At 46.4% G+C, this 22,922-nt stretch overlaps 2 protein-coding genes and 1 pseudogene across 2 annotated transcripts in view; 1 reads left to right on the top strand and 2 right to left on the bottom strand.

Annotated features, from left to right (window-relative positions):
• LOC126482090 (lipopolysaccharide-induced tumor necrosis factor-alpha factor homolog) overlaps positions 1 to 22,922 on the bottom strand; it is a 122,731-nt gene that overhangs the window by 74,180 nt on the left and 25,629 nt on the right. The window contains exon 2 of the mRNA XM_050106069.1: positions 6,317 to 6,363. Within this exon, the coding sequence (XP_049962026.1) occupies positions 6,317 to 6,362 (46 nt within the window). The 5' untranslated portion in view covers position 6,363. The remainder of the gene's footprint in view (positions 1 to 6,316; positions 6,364 to 22,922) is intronic.
• Positions 1 to 22,922, top strand: part of LOC126482072 (lipopolysaccharide-induced tumor necrosis factor-alpha factor homolog) — a 349,685-nt gene that overhangs the window by 10,085 nt on the left and 316,678 nt on the right. The gene's annotated exons all lie outside the window — the stretch shown is intronic.
• On the bottom strand, positions 17,293 to 17,410 carry LOC126426861 (5S ribosomal RNA; annotated as a pseudogene).

Here is a 22,922-nt window from a genome sequence, read left to right on the forward strand (position 1 = left end):
TTTACCTCCAGTGACAAAATTGTTGTTGTTGTTGTGGTCTTCAGTCCTGAGACTGGTTTGATGCAGCTCTCCATGCTACTCTATACTGTGCAAGGTTCTTCATCTCCCAGTACCTACTGCAACCTACATCCTTCTGAATCTGCTTAGTGTATTCATCTCTTGGTCTCCCTCTACGATTTTTACCCTCCACACTGCCCTCCAATACTAAATTTGTGATCCCTTGATGCCTCAGAACACGTCCTACCAACCGATCCCTTCTTCTAGTCAAGTTGTGCCACAAACTTCTCTTCTCCCCAATCCTATTCAATACCTCCTCATTAGTTATGTGATCTACCCATCTAATCTTTAGCATTCTTCTGTAGCACCACATTCAAAAAGATGGGCTGGTACTTTAGCAGATTTTATGGGAACGATTTAGAATGTAAATTTTCTACCAAGGTTCCACAGCTAGAAGATAAAACGATTTATTATAAACGGTATATTTACGACATTTTATTACTGACAGAAGGCGACACCAATGAGGCCAGCGCATCTGCCCAAGCAATAGGTAGCATGCACCCAAAAATAACTTTTACTACTGAAGTTGAAAATGAGAGAGCTCCATTAACTACGTTGACTTTAATATTAGGAAAGTTGACAACAAATATATATTTAAAGCGCACAAATGAACATGTATGTCAGTAATACTTTTCAATATGCTCTATTTTATTGTTTTAAACTGTAGTCAGTCTGATAGTGTATTTGTGTTTTTCGCATATTTTGCTTCAGATCTGAAGATCGTCATTATAGATCGAAACCCGTAGTTTGATGACAAAAAATTGTGACTGTAGACATGTAGTCACGGAAATAAAAGTATGGACTGGTCAAGAACAAAGTGGATCGAATAACTGAAAAATTTAAATGTTGAGGGCTCCCTGAGGAATGTGCTGATTGACAATAGGTAAACTTAAGCGAACTCAAATGTAATTCGTGCAATCTGTCACTATGATTTCGTGATCATCTACAATGCGTAGACGTCACCATCGTCATTATAGTGAAGAGTGGTTAAAGAGATTTTATAATACAGTCTCCGTGTTGCTCTTCTCAGTATTCAAAATTGTGGCAAAAAAGCGAGTGCAACTGAGATCAGTGAATTTACAATTAAATCAGTACAATGAAATGGATACCCTTAGTTGCCTACAGGCGTTGATATACGTCAACGGAGACAGGTGAAAATGTGTGCCCCGACCGGGACTCGAACCCGGGATCTCCTGCTTACATGGCAGATGCTCTATCCATTTTTTTTCTCAATTTGTTCGTTGATGATCTTTGTCTTTGGTCGTTGCGGACGTCACATGACATCCGGTCAAGTTCGTTTGTTGATCCTTCCACTCTGTTTTTTTTATTACAGAGGCCAACCAGCTCTCTAACGAAACACGCTGAGCTACCGTGCTACAATAAATGTTCAAATGAGGGACTTAACTGCTGAGGTCATCAGTCCCTAAGCTTACACACTACTTAACCTAAATTATCCAAAGACAAACACACACACCCATGCCCGAGGGAGGACTCGAACCTCCGCAGGGACCAGCCGCACAGATCCATCTGAGCCACCAAGGACACAGAGGATAGTGCGACTGCAGGGACTTATCTCTGGCACGCCTCCAGTGAGACCCACATTTCCATCTTATTGTCCCGCACTGTATTCGTAGTGCCCCTGCCCATTATACTCATCACTCGCGGCTTTACCGATTCCCGTAAGAGTTCGGGCACTGTTTGTGCATCCGCACAGAAGATGGTCAACTGGCTGGTGAGCCTTAACTATATACATGAAGACAAAGATCAGTGAGACAAAATAAGTACTTTAATTCATGCCGGTGATACAATCCTATTAGGTCAGGCAAAAGACACGGAAGATAAGTCGAACGGAAAAAGTCAAAGTTGGTTGGTTGCCTGATACGGAGGAGTGGGCCAAACAGCAAGGTCATCGGTCCCATTGGATTAGTGAAGGATGGAGAAGGAAGTCGGCCGTGCCGTTTCAAAGGAACCATCTCGGTATTTGCCTGGAGCGATTTTGTAAGATCACAGGAAACCTCGTAAGAAGGTGGTCAACAAAAACCGAAACACAGATAATGTGGCGTCGTCGAATTACAATGACGGCAAAAAACCACAAAACAAAAAAATAATTTAGAGTAATGAAATTTCGGGAATACATTTGTCTAAGTAACATATTTAAGTGATTATCATTGTAAGATCAAAGTTAATGTAAGCGTGAGACAAGCCATTGCAAATGTGAAATGCTGGTACATGAATAACCTGTGTAACCGCCAGACTGTTCAATGCAAGCATGCAAACGTTAATGCATTGTGTTGTACAGGTGCCGGAGTCAGTGTGTGGAATGGAGTTCCATGACTGTTGCGCTTGGTCAATACAGGAACGGTTGAGGCTGTTTGTGTATGAAGCTGGAGTTGTCGTGCGATTATGTCCCACGTGTGCTCGATTGGAGACAGGTCTGGTGATCTAACAGGTCAAGGCAAGGTGATTCTTTGGAGAGCGTGTTGGGCTACGTCGGTAGTACGAGGTGCATTCAAGTTCTAAGGACTCTGATTTTTTTTCTCCGGACTGGAAAGAGATAGAAACACGCGCATTGTTTTAAAATGAGGCCGCGTGCATTGTAAATATGTCCCAGAGATGGCAGCACCATATGGCAGATGGAATTTTACCGCCAGCGGCGAGAATGAGAACTGTTTTAAATACTTAAAATGGCGACGTTTTCCTTACTTGAACAGCGTGCAATCATTCGTTTTCTGAATTTGCGTGGTGTGAAACCAATTGAAATTCATCGACAGTTGAAGGAGACATGTGGTGATGGAGTTATGGATGTGTCGAAAGTGCGTTCATGGGTGCGACTGTTTAATGAAGGCAGAACATCGTGTGACAACAAACCGAAACAACCTTGGGCTCGCACAAGCCGGTCTGACGACATGATCGAGAAAGTGGAGAGAATTGTTTTGGGGGATCGCCGAATGACTGTTGAACAGATCGCCTCCAGAGTTGGCATTTCTGTGGGTTCTGTGCACACAATCCTTCATGACGACCTGAAAATGCGAAAAGTGTCATCCAGGTGGGTGCCATGAATGCTGACAGACGATCACATGGCTGCCCGTGTGGCATGTTGCCGAGCAATGTTGACGCGCAACGACAGCATGAATGGGACTTTCTTTTCGTCGGTTGTGACAATGGATGAGACGTGGATGCCATTTTTCAATCCAGAAACAAAGCGCCAGTCAGCTCAATGGAAGCACACAGATTCACCGCCACAAAAAAAATTTCGGGTAACTGCCAGTGCTGAAAAAATGATGGTGTCCATGTTCTGGGACAGTGAGGTCGTAATCCTTACCCATTGCGTTCCAAAGAGCACTGCGGTGACAGGTGCATCCTACGAAAATGTTTTGAAGAACAAATTCCTTCCTGCACTGCAACAAAAACGTCCGGGAAGGGCTGCGCGTGTGCTGTTTCACCAAGACAACGCACCCGCACATCGAGCTAACGTTACGCAACAGTTTCTTCGTGATAACAACTTTGAAGTGATTCCTCATGCTCCCTACTCACCTGACGTGGCTCCTAGTGACTTTTGGCTTTTTCCAACAATGAAAGACACTCTCCGTGGCCGTACATTCACCAGCCGTGCTGCTATTGCCTCAGCGATTTTCCAGTGGTCAAAACAGACTCCTAAAGAAGCCTTCGCCGCTGCCATGGAATCATGGCGTCAGCGTTGTGAAAAATGTGTACGTCTGCAGGGCGATTACGTCGAGAAGTAACGCCAGTTTCATCGATTTCGGGTGAGTAGTTAATTAGAAAAAAAATCGGAGGCCTTAGAACTTGAATGCACCTCGTGTGTGGACGAGCGTCATCATGTTGGAAAACACTCCCTGGTATGCTGTTCATGAATGGCAGCACACCAGGTCGAATCACTAGACTGACACACGAACTTGCTGTCAGGGAGAGTAGGATAACGACGAGAGTGCTGCTGCTGTCACACGAAATCGCACACCACACCGTAACTCTAGGTGTAGGTCCAGAGTGTCTAGTACACAGACAGGTTGGTTGCAGGCCCTCAACTGGCCTCCCCCTAACCAACACATGGTCATCACTGGCACCGAGGCAGAACTAGATTCCAGCAGAAAACACAACAGCCCTCCAGTGAGCTCTCACTTGATACCGCTTAAGTCGCAAATGGCGGTCGTTTGGCGTCAGGGCGTCTGGCTCGGATCTGTCCTTGAAGTCACCGATTTGTAACAGTTCGTTGTGCCAACTGCAGCTCAGATTGCTGCTGCAGATGCAGTACGATCGGTCACAACCGTATGCTGACTACAACGGTCTTCCCTCTCTGTAGTGCCACGAGGCCGTCCGGAGCCCGGTCTTCTTGCCAACAATGTCACACGTAGCTGCACCCTACCTAGTCTTTCTGCAGTGTTGCAGAAGGAACATCTAGCTTCTCGTAGCCCTATTACACGACCGCATTCAAACTCAGGGAGGTGTTGGTAATGGCATTAACGACTGACATTGACACACTACGGCCAATCTCAAAGGTAACTAACGCTCGCGACAGTTGCAGCGTGTACTTAACGCAAACCTGATTTGCATCCTCGTAGAGGCGCTAATAGCGCCACTCTTACGCGACTAGCGAGAAATTTTGAGAAGACTTCGTCTGTCAGATGTAGAAACACGCCTACCAACTTTCGTTTATGTCACTCAACTCCTCCTTGGTGCTGCGATCTTTCTTCCGCCAGCGTAAATCAGGTGATGCTGATAAAATCAGACTAGAAAATGAGAGACGGAAAGTAGACGCATTTTATTGTTTGGTTAGCAAACTAATGGAGGATGACAAAAGTGAAGAGAATATAAAATGCAGCCCGGCAATGGCAAGAAAGGCTTGGCTGAAGCCTTTCTTACTCTTGCCGGTCTGAATCTGGTAACATGGGATATAAATTTAGCCGTTAGGAGATTTTTTCTGAAAGCGTTTGCCTGCAGTGTAGAGTTATACGGGTGTGAAATGTTGAGGATAAACAGTTGCCACCAGAGACGAGTAAACCTTTGCAAGTGTTGATGTTTGGGTTGTGGGGCGCTCAACTGCGTGGTCATCAGCGCCCGTACAAAGTCCCAATTTGTGCACAGACCAACTTTTTTCACATTCCGATATAGCCACTGTCAGAAATGATGATGATGATGATGATGATGATGACAACACAAACACCCAGTCCCCGGGCATAGAAAATCCACAACGCGGCCGGGAATCGCACCCATGACCCCGTGATCCAGAGGCAGCAACGCTAGCCACTCTGGACCACGAGCTGTGGACCTTTGTAAGTGTGATGTCACAGAAGAATGTTCGAGAGTAAATGGATGGAGCGGATAAGCAAAGAACAGGTTTGTATCGAGCCGGGGCCTAAAGAGCTGTCCGCAGTTCGTGGTCGTGCGGTAGCGTTCTCGCTTCCCACGCCCGGGTTCCCGGGTTCGATTCCAGGCAGGGTCAGGGATTTTCTCTGCCTCGTGATGACTGGGTGTTGTGTGATGTCCTTAGGTTAGTTAGGTTTAAGAAGTTCTAAGTTCTAGGGGACTGATGACCATAGATGTGAAGTCTCATAGTGCTCAGAACCATTTGAACCTAAAGAGCTGTATGTACAGCTTGACAACAAGATAGGAAGGTTGATATAACAGAACGTGAATTTCAAGAAGTAGATTTGGTAAAGGAGGGAAGTGTGGACGGGTAGAAGTTGTAGAGGGAGATCGAGACTTGACTGCTGTCTGCAGGGTTTTTCAAATGGAAGTAGGTTGCAGTAGTATCGAGCCAGTCCTAGTACAGAAGACAGCAGCAATGTAAAGGTACTGTATGGATATCGGTAACCTGTCGTGGTCAGTACAGGTAAAGTGGGAGGCTAGCAAGTTGGGAAAATATTACTCCTCTGCGCAAATCTAAACTTCTGGTGTTTTAAGACAGTAGAAACGTTTGTCCGCTTTTTAGCTTCCATCATATGCGCAATGCACGAGTACTGGCCCGCACTGCTAGTCCGCGAGGAAGCGCAAAGCTTTGCAGTCTCGCAGACAGGTCGCGACGCTGGCTGGCTGGTTCCTCGGCTGCATCGAGGACGCGGCTGGCGTCACAGGCTACGCGCCTTAAATTAGGTCACCGTGACGTCGAGCGGGGGGTCACGTGAAGCGTCGGCTGGGCGTGGCGAGCTCCTAGCGCGCGCTCTGTATGCAGAGGGATATGCGGCCGGACTAGTCTCGCTCTGTACACAGAGTTGGGATACCGGGCCTCAGTGGTGGGTCTTACCTGCTGCTGCCTGCGGCACTGCGGCGTACTGCTGCGGCTGCGCCATCCTACAACAGCGCAAGAAGGCAAAATTAGCTGATGGCCTACTCACCTACCTTGATTTAAATAAGAAACAGTTATGGTCATTCCTATTTTTTCGTTATTTCGCTAAATCCCTATAACCGATGTCATAGAGACCTGCTACACATGGAAATAACTTTTATCGCTCTGACATTAAAAAGAATGCGAGACATGATGGTATTACGAAAAAGAAACCGAGCCAGACTAATACATGTCATCTAATGATCACCCAGTTAGTTGTTTGTTCTTCGAGCATCTGAATATGTATTTCACAGTTTCATTTTTGTGACATGCTGCTCAGTCCTATCATTCATGTCACTTCCATCCAATTTCACATCATGGTGTTTCAAGGCATCCATAAAATGTTATACAAATGGTAATCATAAAGTCTTAATTATCACCTCGAAAATGAAAGTAGATGTAGATGATTATTTTATTGTTTTATATGAATACTTAGTGTCAGTTCTTCCGAACATGTCCGGAAGAACAGACACCACGCATTTAAATAACTGATTCGCTTCGATGGGCAATGAACCTACGACCTTCAGTGCGGATGCAGAATATCGTTCGACCCCCAGCAAGAGTCTAAAATTAGCGAGGTTAGACGACATGGACGGGAACTGCGGATGGGTGGCATTAGATGGGAGTATGAGTCAGCCGGGGAGCGCGCCGAGATCATACGTGCATTTGCCATAAACATTGTGTCCGGGTGGCGCAGTGGTTGACGTAAGTGCCCAGTAAGCAGGAGATCCCAGGTTCGAGGCCTGGTCCGACCCACATTTTCATTCGTCGCCGCTGATTCCGCACAAAGTCCCGATGCAGCTAATAGAATCGGTTCCTTTCCATCCCTTTCCTATCTCCAGATCCACCTTCAATTTACTTGATTTGTGTTTTTGGACGTACATGTTTGCAGTTTTCGCACACAGTGCATGTCCCGGCGCCACAGTACTGTAGCAAGCCGCAAGAGGGGCCAAAACAAAATACTCTATTCCACTGATAAAGTGCAGTTCTTACTCTGCGATAATTCAAACCGCTGCAACAATCCATGCTGATATGTTGGAAGTATAGGGCACCAATGCACCAACACAGGTGATGCAGGCAGTACCAGTGTGTACAAAAAAAATCTGAATGACGAAGAATGAAATGTCAAACCACTCCTCTGTGAAAAACCGCGAGTTACAAGTCGATATGCTAGCGCTCAAAGACCGGCGAATCTTAGCCGAGGCGAGAGTGGGAAAAGTGAAAAATTAATCGTGGATTATTTTTCAACATGTTGCTCTAGATTCTGTTCTCTGTCAAGGTCGTTGTCCTCTGGTTCCGCTATTGCACACAACCGTTGTAAGAGCCCGCCGAGCCGAGACACCAGAGGAAACCTGCCAACATGAAGACAGCCAAGATGAATGTCTCTTTTAGCCGCTCCATCATCATGGACAAGTGATAGGAATATTATGATCCCGAGACAAAGGAGGAAATCGAACTGGTAACACGCGGTGTGGCAACCTCTGAAAACGGTGAAGACCCAGCCAAAAACAGGCAAGGCGACAGCGCTTCCCGGAACTACCACGGTCTGGTGCCAACACGTTATGCTCGTAAGAGACAAGGCGTCATAGAAGCACAAAACGGTACCAAAATCTCGTGACGCTCTCACGGTAGGCTGTCGAAACTGAACGCTGCGAGAAATTGCCCACCGTTGTGTTGTTACTTCACAACAGCTTCTCAGATCATTCTGCATACGACAGAATCACACATGTTGTTTCTTTGGACTATCAAATTTTACTGACCCACCCCTCCCGCTTCTTACGCTTTCCTGACGTTGCATCCTGCGACTTCTTCCTCTATCCTGTGATTATTGGCTCTTGTGCTATGCAAGTAAGTCGCTGGCGTATGGACGCTCTTACCTTTTGCTTCTGCGTGAGCAGTGCATATATGGGTCGAGATGGGCAGCAAAGCATTTTCTTATACTACTAACACAGCCTGTTTCACTAGCTTTTCACGTATCGCCTACGTGCATGTTTTCGCAAAACTATGTTGCGTCCATCCTTTCTTACTTTCTCATCTACTGAATTTCGTTTTCACTCTTTACCGTCGTCAGTTTGCGAGTGGTTTCTTTTATTCTTCTCATTTCACAGAGTTTGCAGTCCTCGTCCAACAACTCATTCTAAAAAAAAAAGAAAACGAAAAAATTCTTGACTTAAAAATGATTACCAACAGCACGCTGTGGATCTACTTTCGACCTTTTTTAGTGAGAATAAATTACTGGTGATATTGTTAAATCTTCATCACCGACTAGTGCTTCAGTTGAAGAAAATCTGTAAAGTGGCCTAGTAAAGTTCACAGATGTGTTTCTTTGCACTACTGTTAACGGAAAAACATGATTCCTCTGTTCACAGAACGTTCAACAGTCAACTACCAGTATAATCCATCAGCACCATCAAGAAAACCGTTTAAATAACGGCAGCCAGTAGCTACGGGACCACCACAGTGCCATAATTATGTTGACAATATGTAACTACGAATGATTTCTAATTATTACTTTTACAGTAGACTACTGAAACAAAACGCATTCTCAAGACAACACATTTGGCTTAAACAGCGTGCAACCCGAAATTTCGCGAAACTATGTCACCAGTTCACCGCGGCAAACAGAACCACTGCGATCTCTGTATATAAAGGGAAAAAATAAAGAAGTGACAGCGTGCTAGTGACAACAGGAGTATTCGTGTAAAAATGGTACACGTGTCCATACATCTCTGCTGAGTGCATGAGTTTGATGTTCTCGATAGTTAAGTTCGAGACTGCTCTTACAAAATGTATTATTGCGACAGAACAGAAAATTAGATGGGGTAAGTAATGTGAGTGTACCCCTAACTCCAGTCTGCAGACGAAAGTTTCATAACATGTCAATAACCTGTAAAACCTAGTCTTTTCGACAAATGAGCTAAATATACTCGATATGTCTTCAGTATGGCCCTTTCCCTCCTCCATCAACTACCTGTAAAGAAGATAGATACTGAATAAGCTTTAGCTAAGGACGCTACTGCAAAACACTGAGTTGTTAATGACTTCACTACAGACTGAGCACAAACTCAGATTAAGGAGTACCTCGAAGAAAACGATTTGTTGACACATAGTCAGCACGGTTTCAGAAAATATCGTTCTTGTGAAACACAACTAGCTCTTTATACTCATGAAGTAATAAGTGCTATCGACAGGGGACGTCAAATTGATTCCATATTTTTAGATTTCCAGAGGGCTTTCGACACCGTTCCTCACAAGCGTCTTCTAATCAAACTGCGTGCCTACGGAGTATCGCCACAGTTGTGCGACTAGATTCGTGATTTCCTGTCAGAAAGGTCACAGGTTGTAGTAAAAACGGAAAGTCATCGAGTAAAACAGAAGTAATATCCGGCGTTCCCCAAGGAAATGTTATAGGCCCTCTGTTGTTCTTGATCTATATTAACGACATAGGAGATTGGTTCAAATGGCTCTCAGCACTATGGGACTTAACTTCTGAGGTCATCAGTCCCCTAGAACTTAGAACTACTTAAACCTAACTAACCTAAGGACATCACACACATCCATGCCCGAGGCAGGATTCGAACATGCGACCGTAGCGGTCGCGCGATTCCAGACTGTAGCGCCTAGAACCCTCTGCCACTCCGGCTGGCGACATAGGAGACAATCTGAGTAGCCGTCTTACATTGTTTGCAGATAATGCTGTCATTTACCGTCTTGTAAAGTCATAAGATGATCAAAACGACTTGCAAAATGATTTAGATAAGATACCTGTATGGTGCGAAAAGTGGCAACTGACCCTGAATAAGGAAAAGTGTGAAGTTATTTACATGAGTACTAAAAGAAATCAGCTAACTTTCGATTACCCGATAAGGCACATAAATCTGAACACTGTAAATTCAACTAAATACTTAGAGATTGCAATTACAAATAACCTAAATTGGAACGATCACGTAGATAATATTGTGGGTAGAGCAAACCGAAGACTGCGATTCATTGGCAGAACACTTAGAAGGTGCAACAGGTCTACTAAAGAGACTGCTTACACCACGCTTGTCCGCCCTATTCTGGAGTATTGCTGTGCGGTTTGGGATCCGCATCAGGTGGAACTGACGGATGACATCGAAAAAGTACAAAGAAGGGCAGCTCGTTTTGTATTATCGCGAAATAGGGGAGATAGTGTCACAGATATGATACGTGAATTGGAGTGGCAATCATTAAAACAAAGGCGTTTTTCGTTGCGACGCGATCTTCTCATGAAATTTCAATCACCAGTTTTCTCCTCCGATTGCGAAAACATTCTGTTGGCACCCACCTACATAGGAGGAATGATCATCACGATAAAATAAGAGAAATCAGGGCTCACATAGAAAAATTTAAGTGCTCGTTTTTCCTGCGTGCCGTTCGAGAGTGGAACGGTAGTGAGACAGCTTGAAGGTGGTTCACTGAACCCTCTGCCAGGCACTTTATTGTGAATAACAGAGAAATCACGTAGATGTAGATGAAGATGAAGGAAAGATGGGGAATGAAATGGGTCGTGCCCTTTTTAAGTGAACCATCCCGGCATTTGCCTTAAGGGACTTAGAGAAATGATCACGGAGAAACTAAATCTGTGTATCCGACAGGTATCTGAACCTTCGTCGTCCTGAATGCAACTTCAGTATGCTAATCATTGCGCAATCTCGCACAGTCATGCCTTGAAGAAAATCAAAACATCTGAGAGTAACATCACACACAGACTATCGACTTCAACACCCTTAAAATTTTTAAAGAGAAATTATGTGATTGCCACAAAAGCAGAAGGACGACACTATTGCGGTTTTGAACAAGAGTGATTGTTTGCAAGAAGTATACTTCCTGACTCCCAGATTTTCCCAAATCCTTCCCAACGATCTTACTAAGTTATTTAAAACTGGCATTATATGTGTGTGTTAGCTGCGTTTACGTCAGTGGGTATATATGTGCACGTTTGCCGCCTAATTCTGACGAAGGCCTTACTGGCCGGAAGCTATTATTTGTGACAGCCTTTTTGTTGTGCCTATCTGCGGCTCAGCCTCTCCGCTATATGGTGAGTAGCAACTTTCCTTTTCACAATATTGTGACATTAAATGTCTAATTCCTGTGAAAGCAAATTTTCTGATCTTAAGGAAGAGGTATCAACTAACATGAACCCATTGTATCCTAGATTGTATGGGTTCCCAAAACTTCACAAGCAAGGTGTAGCTGGATCCATCCTGTTGTATCCTCATTCATAGCTCCATCCTACCAATTGACAAGCAAACTTCATCTTTTAATTAAAAGTACGACAAAATTCAAACCAAAGCTTGATATTTCAAACTCAGTGGACTCTGTAAATAAAAGAGCTACCCATCACACACAATGCTAATTTAGTATCCTTGCAGATTGTGATTGTAGTTTGTTTTCAAACATATCAGTAGAGGAATGTGTGTCTAACAGTTTATGTACAGATCTTATCTCACTCCAGCAGAAGTGAATGACGTAAGGCTAGCCAATGAGATACGCTTAACACAAAACTATTTCCAGTCGCAAGGTACTTTTTATATAAATAGTTAGATGGCTTAGTTATGAGGGACCTCTTAGTTGACTTCTGCCTGAAACACTGATGCAAAAGTCTTCAAAGTGTATTGAATGAAGAGCTTTTAGGTACAAGTATTAAGTACTGGTTCAGATATGTGTATGATGTACTGCAAAATTTTATTCATGGCTGTCAATCAGCAGCTGTGAAGCATGTTTTAAGAGCAGAACGAATCAGTCGTCAGCTGCACAAATTTGTATTAACTAACTTCTTGACTAGTTCAGTGTTTGCTTGGCGATTGCTTTCCGGTGTAAGCTCAATCGTATGGTTAGAGAGTGTAGCCAAGACACTGACATGTTTCTACTTGCTAAAGTAAAAGATTTCTTACATTGCAAGGAACACACATTTTGTGCCCACTGTATTTTCAACATCAAAGATTTAGGCCCTATTACTAGCCAATAGTGGGCTATAGAAAATTACTTGCTACAACACGAACATGACGTGCTACAGACGCGAAATTTAACCGACAGGAAGAAGATGCTGTGATATGCAAATGATTAGCTTTTCAGAGCATTCACACAAGGTTGGCCCCGGTGGAGACACCTACAACGTGCTGACATGAGGAAAGTTTCCAACCGAATTCTCATACACAAACAGCAGTTGGCCGGCGTTGCCTGGTGAAACGTCGTTGTGATGCCTCGTATAACGAGGAGAAATGCGTACCATCACGTTTCCGACTTTGATAAAGGTCGGATTGTAGCTTATCGCGATTGTGGTTTATCGTATCGCGACATTGCTGCTCACGTTGGTCGAGATCCAATGACTATCAGCAGAATGTGGAATCGGTGGGTTCAGGAGGGTAATACGAAACGCCGTGCTAGATCCCAACGGCCTCGTATCACTAGCAGTCGAGATGACAGGCACTTTATCCGCATGGCTGTAACGGATCGTGCAGCCACGTCTCGATCCCTGAGTCAAGTGATGGGCACGTTTGCAAGACAACAACCATCCGCACGACCAGTTCGGGGACCACGGCTGCAGTTACCCTTGACCCTGCATCACAGACAGGAGCGCCTGCGATGGTGTACTCAACGACGAACCTGGGTGCACGAATGGCAAAACGTCATTTTTTCGGATGAATCCAGGTACTGTTTACAGCATCATCATGGTCGCATCCGTGTTTGGCGACATCTCGGTGAACGCACATTGGAAGCGTGTATTCGTCATCGCCATACTGGCGTATCACACGGCGTGATCGTATGGTGTGCCATTGGTTACACGTCTCGGTCACCTGTTGTTCGCATTGACGGTACTTTGAACGGTGGACGTTACATTTCAGATGTGTTACGACCCGTGGCTCTACCCTTCATTCGATCTCTGCGAAACCCTACATTTCAGCAGGATAATGCACGACCGCATGTTGCAGGTCCTGTACGGGCCTTTCTGGACACAGAAAAATGTTCGACTGCTGCCCTGGCCAGCACATTCTCCAGATCTCTAACCAATTGAAAACGTCTGGTCAATGGTGGCAGAGCAACTGGCTCGTCACAATACGCCAGTCACTACTCTTGATGGTTCAAATGGCTCTGAGCACTATGGGACTCAACTGCTGAGGTCATAAGTCTCCTAGAACTTAGAACTACTTAAACCTATCTAACCTAAGGACAACACACACATCCATGCCCGAGGCAGGATTCGAACCTGCGACCGTAGCGGTCGCGCGGTTCCAGACTGTAGCGCCAGAACCGCTCGGCCACCAGCGGCCGGCATACTCTTTATGAACTGTGGTTTAGTGTTGAAGCTGCATAGGCACCTGAACCTGTACGCGCCATCCAAGCTCCTTTTGACTCAATGCCCAGGCGTATCAAGGCCGTTATTACGGCCAGAGGTGGTTGTTCTGGGTACTGATTTCTCAGGATCTATGCACCCAAATTGTTCCATTCTGGTCCTCTGTTAATCCCTCAGTGACTTTGTGTGCTCCATACATTCTGTTTCATAGTAGGTACATGTTCCCTACACTAAGAGGAATTTTATGTATCATTGATATATAATTTAGTTTATGTATTCCCTGTTACAATTCACAATTATATTTTTTATTCTGTTTCTGTGTCACTTTCCATGTATAATACCTCGTTAAACTGTTCTTCAGTACTCTTGTCTGGTATTAATTTTATCTTCTTAAGACTGTCAATTTAATTTCAGTTATTATATAGGCTATTATGTAGTTTTAACCACATGTACACGCCAGCTTTCGCTGATTTAACATTTTCAGTTTCCTTACTACTGTTCTGTATAATATGACATTTACTCAGAGCCTAATCGTCGATGTGTAATATGTTTTCCAACGTTTTTCACCAATAATGTATCCTCTTTGACGACGATAGCCAAAGTCTGTGATGACATTGAGAGGCGAAAACTGGTTTATAAAAAGTAATACTGTAGGATATCCTCAACACTGCACTGGTCATTTAGAATTGTTAATGTTTGCCACTTCATTCATCTCGGTGAAACTGGATTATGCATCTCTGAGAAAACGTTACCCGTTATTGTTTTATTATTCCCTCAGTCATTCGTAGGTTTAGTCCACTCCTACAGAATTGGCCATTTTCTGCATTCCGGATGATATGCCACTGAATCCTTAAATGATCCTGTTCACACGTATCTTTCTCTCTTACAAATGAAGAAACGTCTGCTTTTGAAAGTTAAGTTATTTTTTGCCTTGCATGTCTGTGGAAGACGGTCTTAGTCTCTGTTTAAAATGAGACAGCAGGTGCGGTAGTTCGCAACGCTGCCGTACTCCCTGATATGTTTGAAGTTGGCTTAAGTGTTCAATTTTCGCGGGCATCTGTTCTCGTGATTATACACAATTAGAGTTTATGCACAGTGGTGAAGAGATATACTCCGAAGCCCTGTTCCTCGCAGTAGGAAACAAGTTGTATTCTGCTGAATTGCATCTCTAAAAACTTGTGGCGCGCGATCTCGGAATTGATTCACCAGCTTCGTCAGTACAACTTCAGAGAAGTCGACAGTTCTCTGAAAGGAAAACTGCGTCTTGTGCAACGTCGCTGGTGCTGGCAGCAGCGTTCCTGTGACAGAAGCTGTTCGTCTTGCCGAGGGTCACGTTCCCGGAAAGCGTTCGTGCGCCGTGCGCCGCTCCTCTGCTGCCGGTTGTTAACATCTCGCTTGAGGACACGCCGTGGAACGGGAACGGCTCGTACGGTGGTTGGAATTCATGATGCGTCACGACACTATCGGCAGCGGTACAACATGCCGCTCTTCAACCAAAATAATTTATACCAGTACATATAGTTTAAATGTATTAAAAAGACAAAATATTTAAATATATTTCAAAATCATCGAAATGATGGTTTTAAACTGTCTTTCAAAAATACTGCTAAAAGCTTCACTGCACTAAAAAGTGGAAGGACCTGCACCGGGACTGGGTAAGGGAAATATCAACCCCCCTCCATTTTTCACTAAACCTTCAAAAGTGTCATTTTACTTAACGAGTCCGTAGAGGACGGCCTCAGAGGCTTGCAGTATGGCTGGCTGTTCTTATCCATCTGGTATTCTACGGAAAATAATACAAGCCGTCCATGGATTATTTTAGTGGGTCGTCGCGTGGTGTTTCCTCCTATCTGTTTTGCCGCAGAGCTCTGTTTAGTTTGTGTTTCTCGTAGAATCAGTATCAACGCCATCGGATTCCCTGGAAAGTGCAATTGTATATCCCGTAACTTCTACGCGATGAAAGCGAGAAGCTATATTAGATGAAATAATGTTCTTGGATGCCTTTACGATCTGTTTATTTACGAAAACACCGTCATCTGAAAGAAATGGAACACTCCATCAGTTTTAGCTGCTTTCTTGCGTCATAATATTGCTGTAAGAAAGTGCGTATGGCCAATAGGCTTCTCCTAAAGTCTGTAGTAAGTGGCATTCATTAGCAAATATTTATTGCGCAAAATGACTTGCTTCGGGCCAGAATGGCTCTTGTTTCCGTGCCTATCGTGTGAACTGTCTTCCTCGTAGCTAGCCTCAGCACCTCACCCCACCATCTACTGGCAATGCTAGGTGGACCAACATCTACTTCAGCCAGTGTGCGAAATATTACGTTACTCCACACCGTACGTTCTTCAGTAATGCCCGAGCTCACTGAATGCTGATATCTGCAGATGCGATATAAAACGTGTATCAGGAAAATAAGGAATAAAAATGTAATGTCGAAATAAATGGTACCTTACAAAGGTAACGGTTATTAACAGAGCAATGGTACTGGTATTCAGGAGTGGATGTAATATCGGAAGCTGAGTTGTAGGGAATTGGGATTGCATTCAAATGGTTCAAATGGCTCTGAGCACTATGGGACAACATCTTAGGTCATCAGTCCCCCCCCCCCCCCCCTAGACTTAGAACTACTTAAACCTAACTAACGTGAGGACATCACACACATCCATGCTCGACGCAGGATTCGAACCTGCGAGCGTAGCAGTAGCGCGGTTCCGGACTGAAGCGCCTAGAACCGCTCGGGCACAACGGCCGGCTTGGGATTGGGGATAGATATAGTAGCTCATGAGCATCATGAGGAAAGTGAGTTCGCGGGATGTTTAAGATACTGGAGGTGTTCAGTGTCGGTGAGAGGAAGGTGGTGGGCTGGTGGAAGGTTCGTGTAAGAGAGGATAAACGGACGTGGAAAGTAAAGCAGAGAATACAGCGTTCAAAGATTTGGAGAGAGAACTTTTTTGGAGTCGATACCCAGGTTGTATTGGCATGGGATGGATTAAGGCATTGTTGGTGTTGAGGGAGGATGAGGGATGACGAGGGATGATACCCCATTGATTACTCGCCTAGTAGTAATCTTAGTAAGTTATGGGCGTTCTGTCGGATAAGTAGATGCTTTCTACTGGATGGTAAGTATCTGGAGTTTCGATGTTTGTTTGTAACTGATGTTCAGTCCAAAGTGTTTCAGTATGATCGATAATTGTAGAAGAAGCTGTAAATGGTTGGAAAGAAAGTCATGAAAGCTGTGGATCGTTCGTTCTGTAAGTATTGCCAGGGTTTTGGGTGGGGTTATCTTGAGAAGCCATTGATTACAGTACGCAAGGAAAACCACGCATCAGTCATCTCAACATTTCGAAATTCCACATGTAACCATAAAATATACTAAAACTAAAAACTACTCCCGAACAGACCATGAAGGCTCAACGGTACCGACCGACCACCATGTCACCCTCAACCCATAGGCGTCACTGGATGCGGGTACGGAGGGCCGCTCTCCCGGCCGTATGTCAGTTTCCGAGACCGGAGCCGCTGCTTCTCAATCAAGTAGCTCCTCAATTTGCCTCACAAGGGCTGAGTGTACCCTGCTTGCCAACAGCGCTCGGCAGACCGGATGGTCACCCATCCAATTGCTAGCACAGCCCGACAGCGCTTCACTTCGGTGATCAGACGGGAACCGGTGTTACCACTGCGGCAAGGCCGTTGGCTATAAAATATACTACAGTTTGTGGAAACTACCTCAGCCAGAAAGAAAGGCTCGAATGTATTTCAAGGCAGAGATTGCGTGCAACAGCGTGCCAGCAATGTCTGACGAAAATTACAGGTAGAGATGTTACTCGTAAACCCAGTAACCCCCTCTCTTGTGAGTCCAGGAAGGTCAGTGTTACGCTGAGCTGTCACGAAAAACCCATCAAACGAAACGGAATCGTGAAGTAAAGTACCAGGTAGTGAGTCCCACACTAAGTAAATGGTAGTTTGGGGCAGATTCATACATTACCGTCTCGGGGTAGGTAGTAATGGTAGCGGCGTAACGTTGATCTTACCGACCCAATAATTTTTGACCATTTAGGAACCGCAGCGATTGTGAATTACAATTTTAAAAACAAAATCCCGAGGCAGTTCGCAATAAATTATTTAATTCCGGTGCCTAGTCTCTTTGACTATCTTCAGACCAGAGGCTCAGATGACGTGAGGGTCGGTACACGGAGCTGCTGTGCGTACCATCTGGTGCCTGTCATCTGTTATGAAATGTGTGCATCTACATGACCGCCCTGCCTTTCACAGCCGGCCGCGGTGGTCTCGCGGTTAAGGCGCTCAGTCCGGAACCGCGCGACTGCTACAGTCGCAGGTTCGATCCTGCCTCGGGCATGGATGTGTGTGATGTCCTTAGGTTAGTTAGGTTTAAGTAGTTCTAAGTTCTAGGGGACTGATGACCACAGAAGTTAAGTCCCATAGTGCTCAGAGCCGTTTTGCCTTTCACACTGAAGTGCCTGGAAGGGGTGTCGTCGAAGCAGTTTCACAATATTTCTCTACCGTTCCACTCTCAGACAACTGACGGGAAAACTAACACTTTAATCTTTCTGTGCGAGCACTGATTTATCTTATTGCGGTGCTCAGTTCTTCGTGCGTAGGTTGGCGTCAACAGAATATTTTCGCAACCGTCGGAGAAAACTGGTGATTGAAATTTCGTGAAAAGATCTCGACGCAGCGAAAAACGTCTGTTTTAATGTCTGCCATTCCAACTTGGTATCGTAACCGTGACACACTCTCCGCTATTCCGCGATAGTACAAAACGAGCTGCTCTTCGCTGCACTTTTTTGGCGTCCGGTGTCAGTCCTAACTGATAGAAGCCTCTTACCACACAGAAATACTCTGGCAGAAGACGGACAAGCGTAGTGCAGGCATGTTTTTTTCCAGTATATCTACACTACTGGCCATTAAAATTGCTACAGCACGAAGATGAAGTGCTACAGACGTGAAATTTAACCGACAGGAAGAAGATGCTGTGATATGAGGCAGTCTGCTTTAGGCAGTGGCGCGGCACGGACCTGCTGTCCCGGCCGCGGGCGCGCGTGAACGAGGAAGTGTTTACACCGCCGGTACTCGCGCGTGTTGTTGTCTGACTCGATCGCCATGGCACACAATTTTCGAAAGACTACGCTCCAATTTACGTTCGACAACGAATTTGCCAGACCCAAAGCTTTCGAAATAGAGCGTTTTTTGAGGGAAGAAGTTCGTTTACCTGCTGCCGACATAATTGGAATACACCTGTCCATTGTAAGCAGTACAATGTACGTAAAGATGACCGATGAAGCTGCGTGTGAAAGAACTCTCTCCGCTGCTCAAAGAGGATTTAAATTTCGACACTCTGATGGCCATATCAGCGATGTAACAGTAGCTCCTTCAGAATTGGGTGTGAGGGTCATTCGGATCTTTGAATTGCCGCTTGAGGTGCCAGAATCGATGGTTACTGAATCGCTGCGAGCATATGGAACGGTAATTAATCATACGCCTGAACGCTGGGCTAGTTTTAATACCTATCCTGTGCTAAACGGCGTGCGACAGGTGCGGATCGTCCTTACTAAACATATCCCGTCTTATTTATACATTGGCGGATGTCGAGCTATTGTGATCTACGATGGCCAGCCACGCACCTGTTCTGGCTGTGATGGAGAAGGACATATCCGCTCGGAGTGCATACAACGCCGCGTCGTGCAACTGCCACGTGGAGAAGCGTCACAGCGAGAAGTTCCCACGCAACTGCCGATGACGTACGTGTCGGTGGCCCGCCGGGAAGTGTTGCCAAGTTCGGAGCGTGACAAGGACGTGTTTATGCAAGGACAGACCGAGTTACGGGAGCATGGAGGTGACTCGGAGAATGTCCCTGCACCCATGTCACGACAGTTGAGGGAGGAACCTTCCGAAAACTCACATGTAGCAAGAGACGTGGAAGTGGAGGTCCAGACGGTGGCGCCGGCAACGGACCAACGAACGAACGACGAACACAGTGAGGCAACAGAGGGCAGGGCACGCAAACAGCGATCGCCGAAGCGTCGCAAAAAGCGTCGCCATAGTTCGGGTGACACGTCCCCCCCTTGCCTAGGGGACACGGAAGGTATCCTAGCCGAAGAACTGTCTGACACAGAACACGTGTCTTCAGAGGACGCTGACAGGATTCCGTCCGATGGTGACCGGATGTCCTGCCTTTTAGATGGTCCCTCTTCATTGACACCGACTGACCCAGCGCTGCCGACGAAGGAGTCAGGGACACCAATGTCCCGGCAGCCACGTCGAAATACATCAGAGGACGTTTCTCGGATGGATGACCACTGCGACTGGGCGGAACCAGTCGAAGACCTACAGGAATTGCCACCCCCAAATGATGACCACTCACCTACAGGATGCACACCACGGAACGACAACGAAGGAGGGCAGCCCGTTGGCGGGCACCCCTCTGAGCACGAATAGTGGACTAAAGCCCTTGGAGTTCTCAATGACATGACACGAGCATGACAACGACAACGAACCAAGCATATAAGGTGGGCACAGTGAACATTAACACCGCACGTTCGCTTGCAAAGATGCAACTTCTCCGGGACATGATTTACGCCACAGACGTTGATATTCTGCTGATGCAGGAAACCTTCAATGCTGCTTTTCCCGACGTGCATGGATACAACACTTATCTAGCGCCGACTCCAGATGGAGGACGTGGCACAGCGATACTAGTCCGGGAAGGGATTCCGATGTGTGACCTCGATTACCTTCCTTCGGCTCGGGGTTTGGCTATGACCGTGAACGGCATTCGTATCGTCAACATCTATGCACCCTCCGGATCTGACAATCGACAGGCGCGTGCACGATTCTACTCGGAGGAGATTGCCCCCCTATTCCATGGGAGGTATGAGCACTTCTTGGTAGGGGGGGATTTTAACTGTGTACTCACACCGAAGGATCAAACTCCTAATTTCAGCTCCTGCCCCGCATTGAACACGATCTGCCGGGACATGGCCCTTATGGACACGTGGGAAAAGATCCATGGGCAGCGAGAGGGCTACACGTATTTTACTAGCCACTCGGCGAGCAGGCTGGATCGGATTTATGTTTCTGACGGATTAAGAGATCACGTGTTGGCTGCTGAACGTTGGCCCACAGCTTTTACGGATCACCTTGCGTATTTATGCACGTTAACCCTCCCACGGCAGCGGGTCTGGCGGAGTCGTAGTTCCTGGAAACTTAATTCCTCCTTATTGGTGGATCTCGAATGTCGCCAGCGGATCGAAGAAACATGGCAGACTTGCACTCGCCGTCTGCCGCTGCACCGTACGGTTCTTTCGTGGTGGCTGCAGTGTGCAAAACCGGCGATACGACGAGCTCTCATAACGTATGGCAGGAAAAAGCGAAATGGCTCCGAGATACACTTGACTATTACTACATGGTGCTCCGCGACCTGTCCTCCAGGGCCCCATCGCCCGAACGTCAAGCGGAAGTCCATCGCATTCAGGCCTGCATTTTATCGATCACGAGACGTCGACTGGAGGGACTTTCGATCCGTGCTCGGTGCTTGGACAACGTCGATGGAGAACGTATTGGCATGCATCATGTGTCCAAGGGACATGCGCGTAATCGCCGATCCCTAATCACAGTCCTCCATGATGACAATGGTCGGCCCTTGACGTCACAACAGGCCATTGCTGCTGAGTTTCTGGAGCATTACCGCCTCCTTTTCACTGGGACGCCGACGGACAATCGGACAGAAGAAGAAATTTTGCGACAGATGCAAACGGAGGTGGATGGTCCGGATGCAGAGGTGCTATTGGCACCCCTAACGGAAGATGACATCCGAGGCGCCCTCGCGAAGGGTGCGGTGCATAAATCCCCTGGACCAGATGGGTTGACACTCGAATTTTACCGCGCATTTGCGGATTTAATGATGTCCCAGTTCGTATTGATGTATAACGAGTTATTGAGCCCTGACACGGATGTTCCGTCGCAGTTCATGGCGGGACTGCTTATACCAATACCTAAATCGAAAGCGAGTGACAGCGCCCATCAATTTAGACCGCTCACGATGCTCAATACTGACTATAAGATCTTTGCGCGAATGTTGGCAGCAAGGCTCAAGATTGTAATATCCAAAACAATACCACCAGACCAGGCTTGTCTAGGGGTTCGGAGCAACATACATTCTATCCTCGGCGAATACCGTGACGTAATTTCCCTGACGGAAGCTTGTCGCATGCGAGCGGCGTTCGTATCGGTGGATTTTGATCGTGCCTTTGACAGGATCAACCATGATTTCCTTGAATCGACCATGCGACGCATGGCGATACCACAGGATTTTATTACCGTCCTCATGCGCCTCCTGCGCTTCTTCGACGGTGAGAGTCAATGGCAGGGAGGTAGGAACGATTCCTGTTCGCAGCTCAGTTAGGCAAGGATGTCCCTTGTCGATGATACTGTTTACAATAGCGCTCGAACCATTGATGCAGACTCTTAGACGGACTCTAACAGGCGTCCGACTCCGTGCGAGCTCCTTCACGTGTCGTGCATATGCCGACGACTTGATGATACTCGTCCGGTCGGAGAACGAAGTAAGTCAGGTGGTTACCCTTCTTACTACGTACGGGGTAGCTGCGGGAAGCAGGGTCAACATGAATAAAACCAAGATCATGCACATCGGTCGAGGGCTGGACGCTCTGCGAAGTCCGTTTACGACGGTGGACATCTTGCGATGCTTAGGTGTCTTGTTCACCCGATCGCTACGGCAATCAGCGGCGGCGAGCTATCGACGCCTCCTCCAGAACGTCCGACTGCACATACGCAACAATTCACTCCGAACGTACGACCTGCTCCAAAGGGTGGACTACACTAATGGTCACCTGGCCTCGCGACTGCCGCACTTGGCACAGGTACTGCCCATGCCACATGGTCTCGCTGACAGATTAATGGCGGCCTTTGGATACTATGTCAGCCAAGGAATGTTGTTTAAGATCAAATACGAGACTTTAACTCTCCCATACCACTCTGGAGGACTTAACCTCACGGATGTGCGGAACAAGGCTCTAGCTCTATACCTGCGAGCGACGCTACGAACTTGGAACCAGCGGCAACACGCCATCACGTCGGCCATCCTGGATGTGCTTCTTCCCACGTCCTTTGAACCACCGGTAGCAGTAGGCACCATCTCGCCCTCGTTTTCTCACGTCGCGCGATTTT

The sequence above is a fragment of the Schistocerca serialis genome, chromosome 1, assembly GCF_023864345.2.
Source record: "Schistocerca serialis cubense isolate TAMUIC-IGC-003099 chromosome 1, iqSchSeri2.2, whole genome shotgun sequence".
NCBI classification, from domain to species: Eukaryota; Metazoa; Arthropoda; class Insecta; order Orthoptera; family Acrididae; genus Schistocerca; species Schistocerca serialis.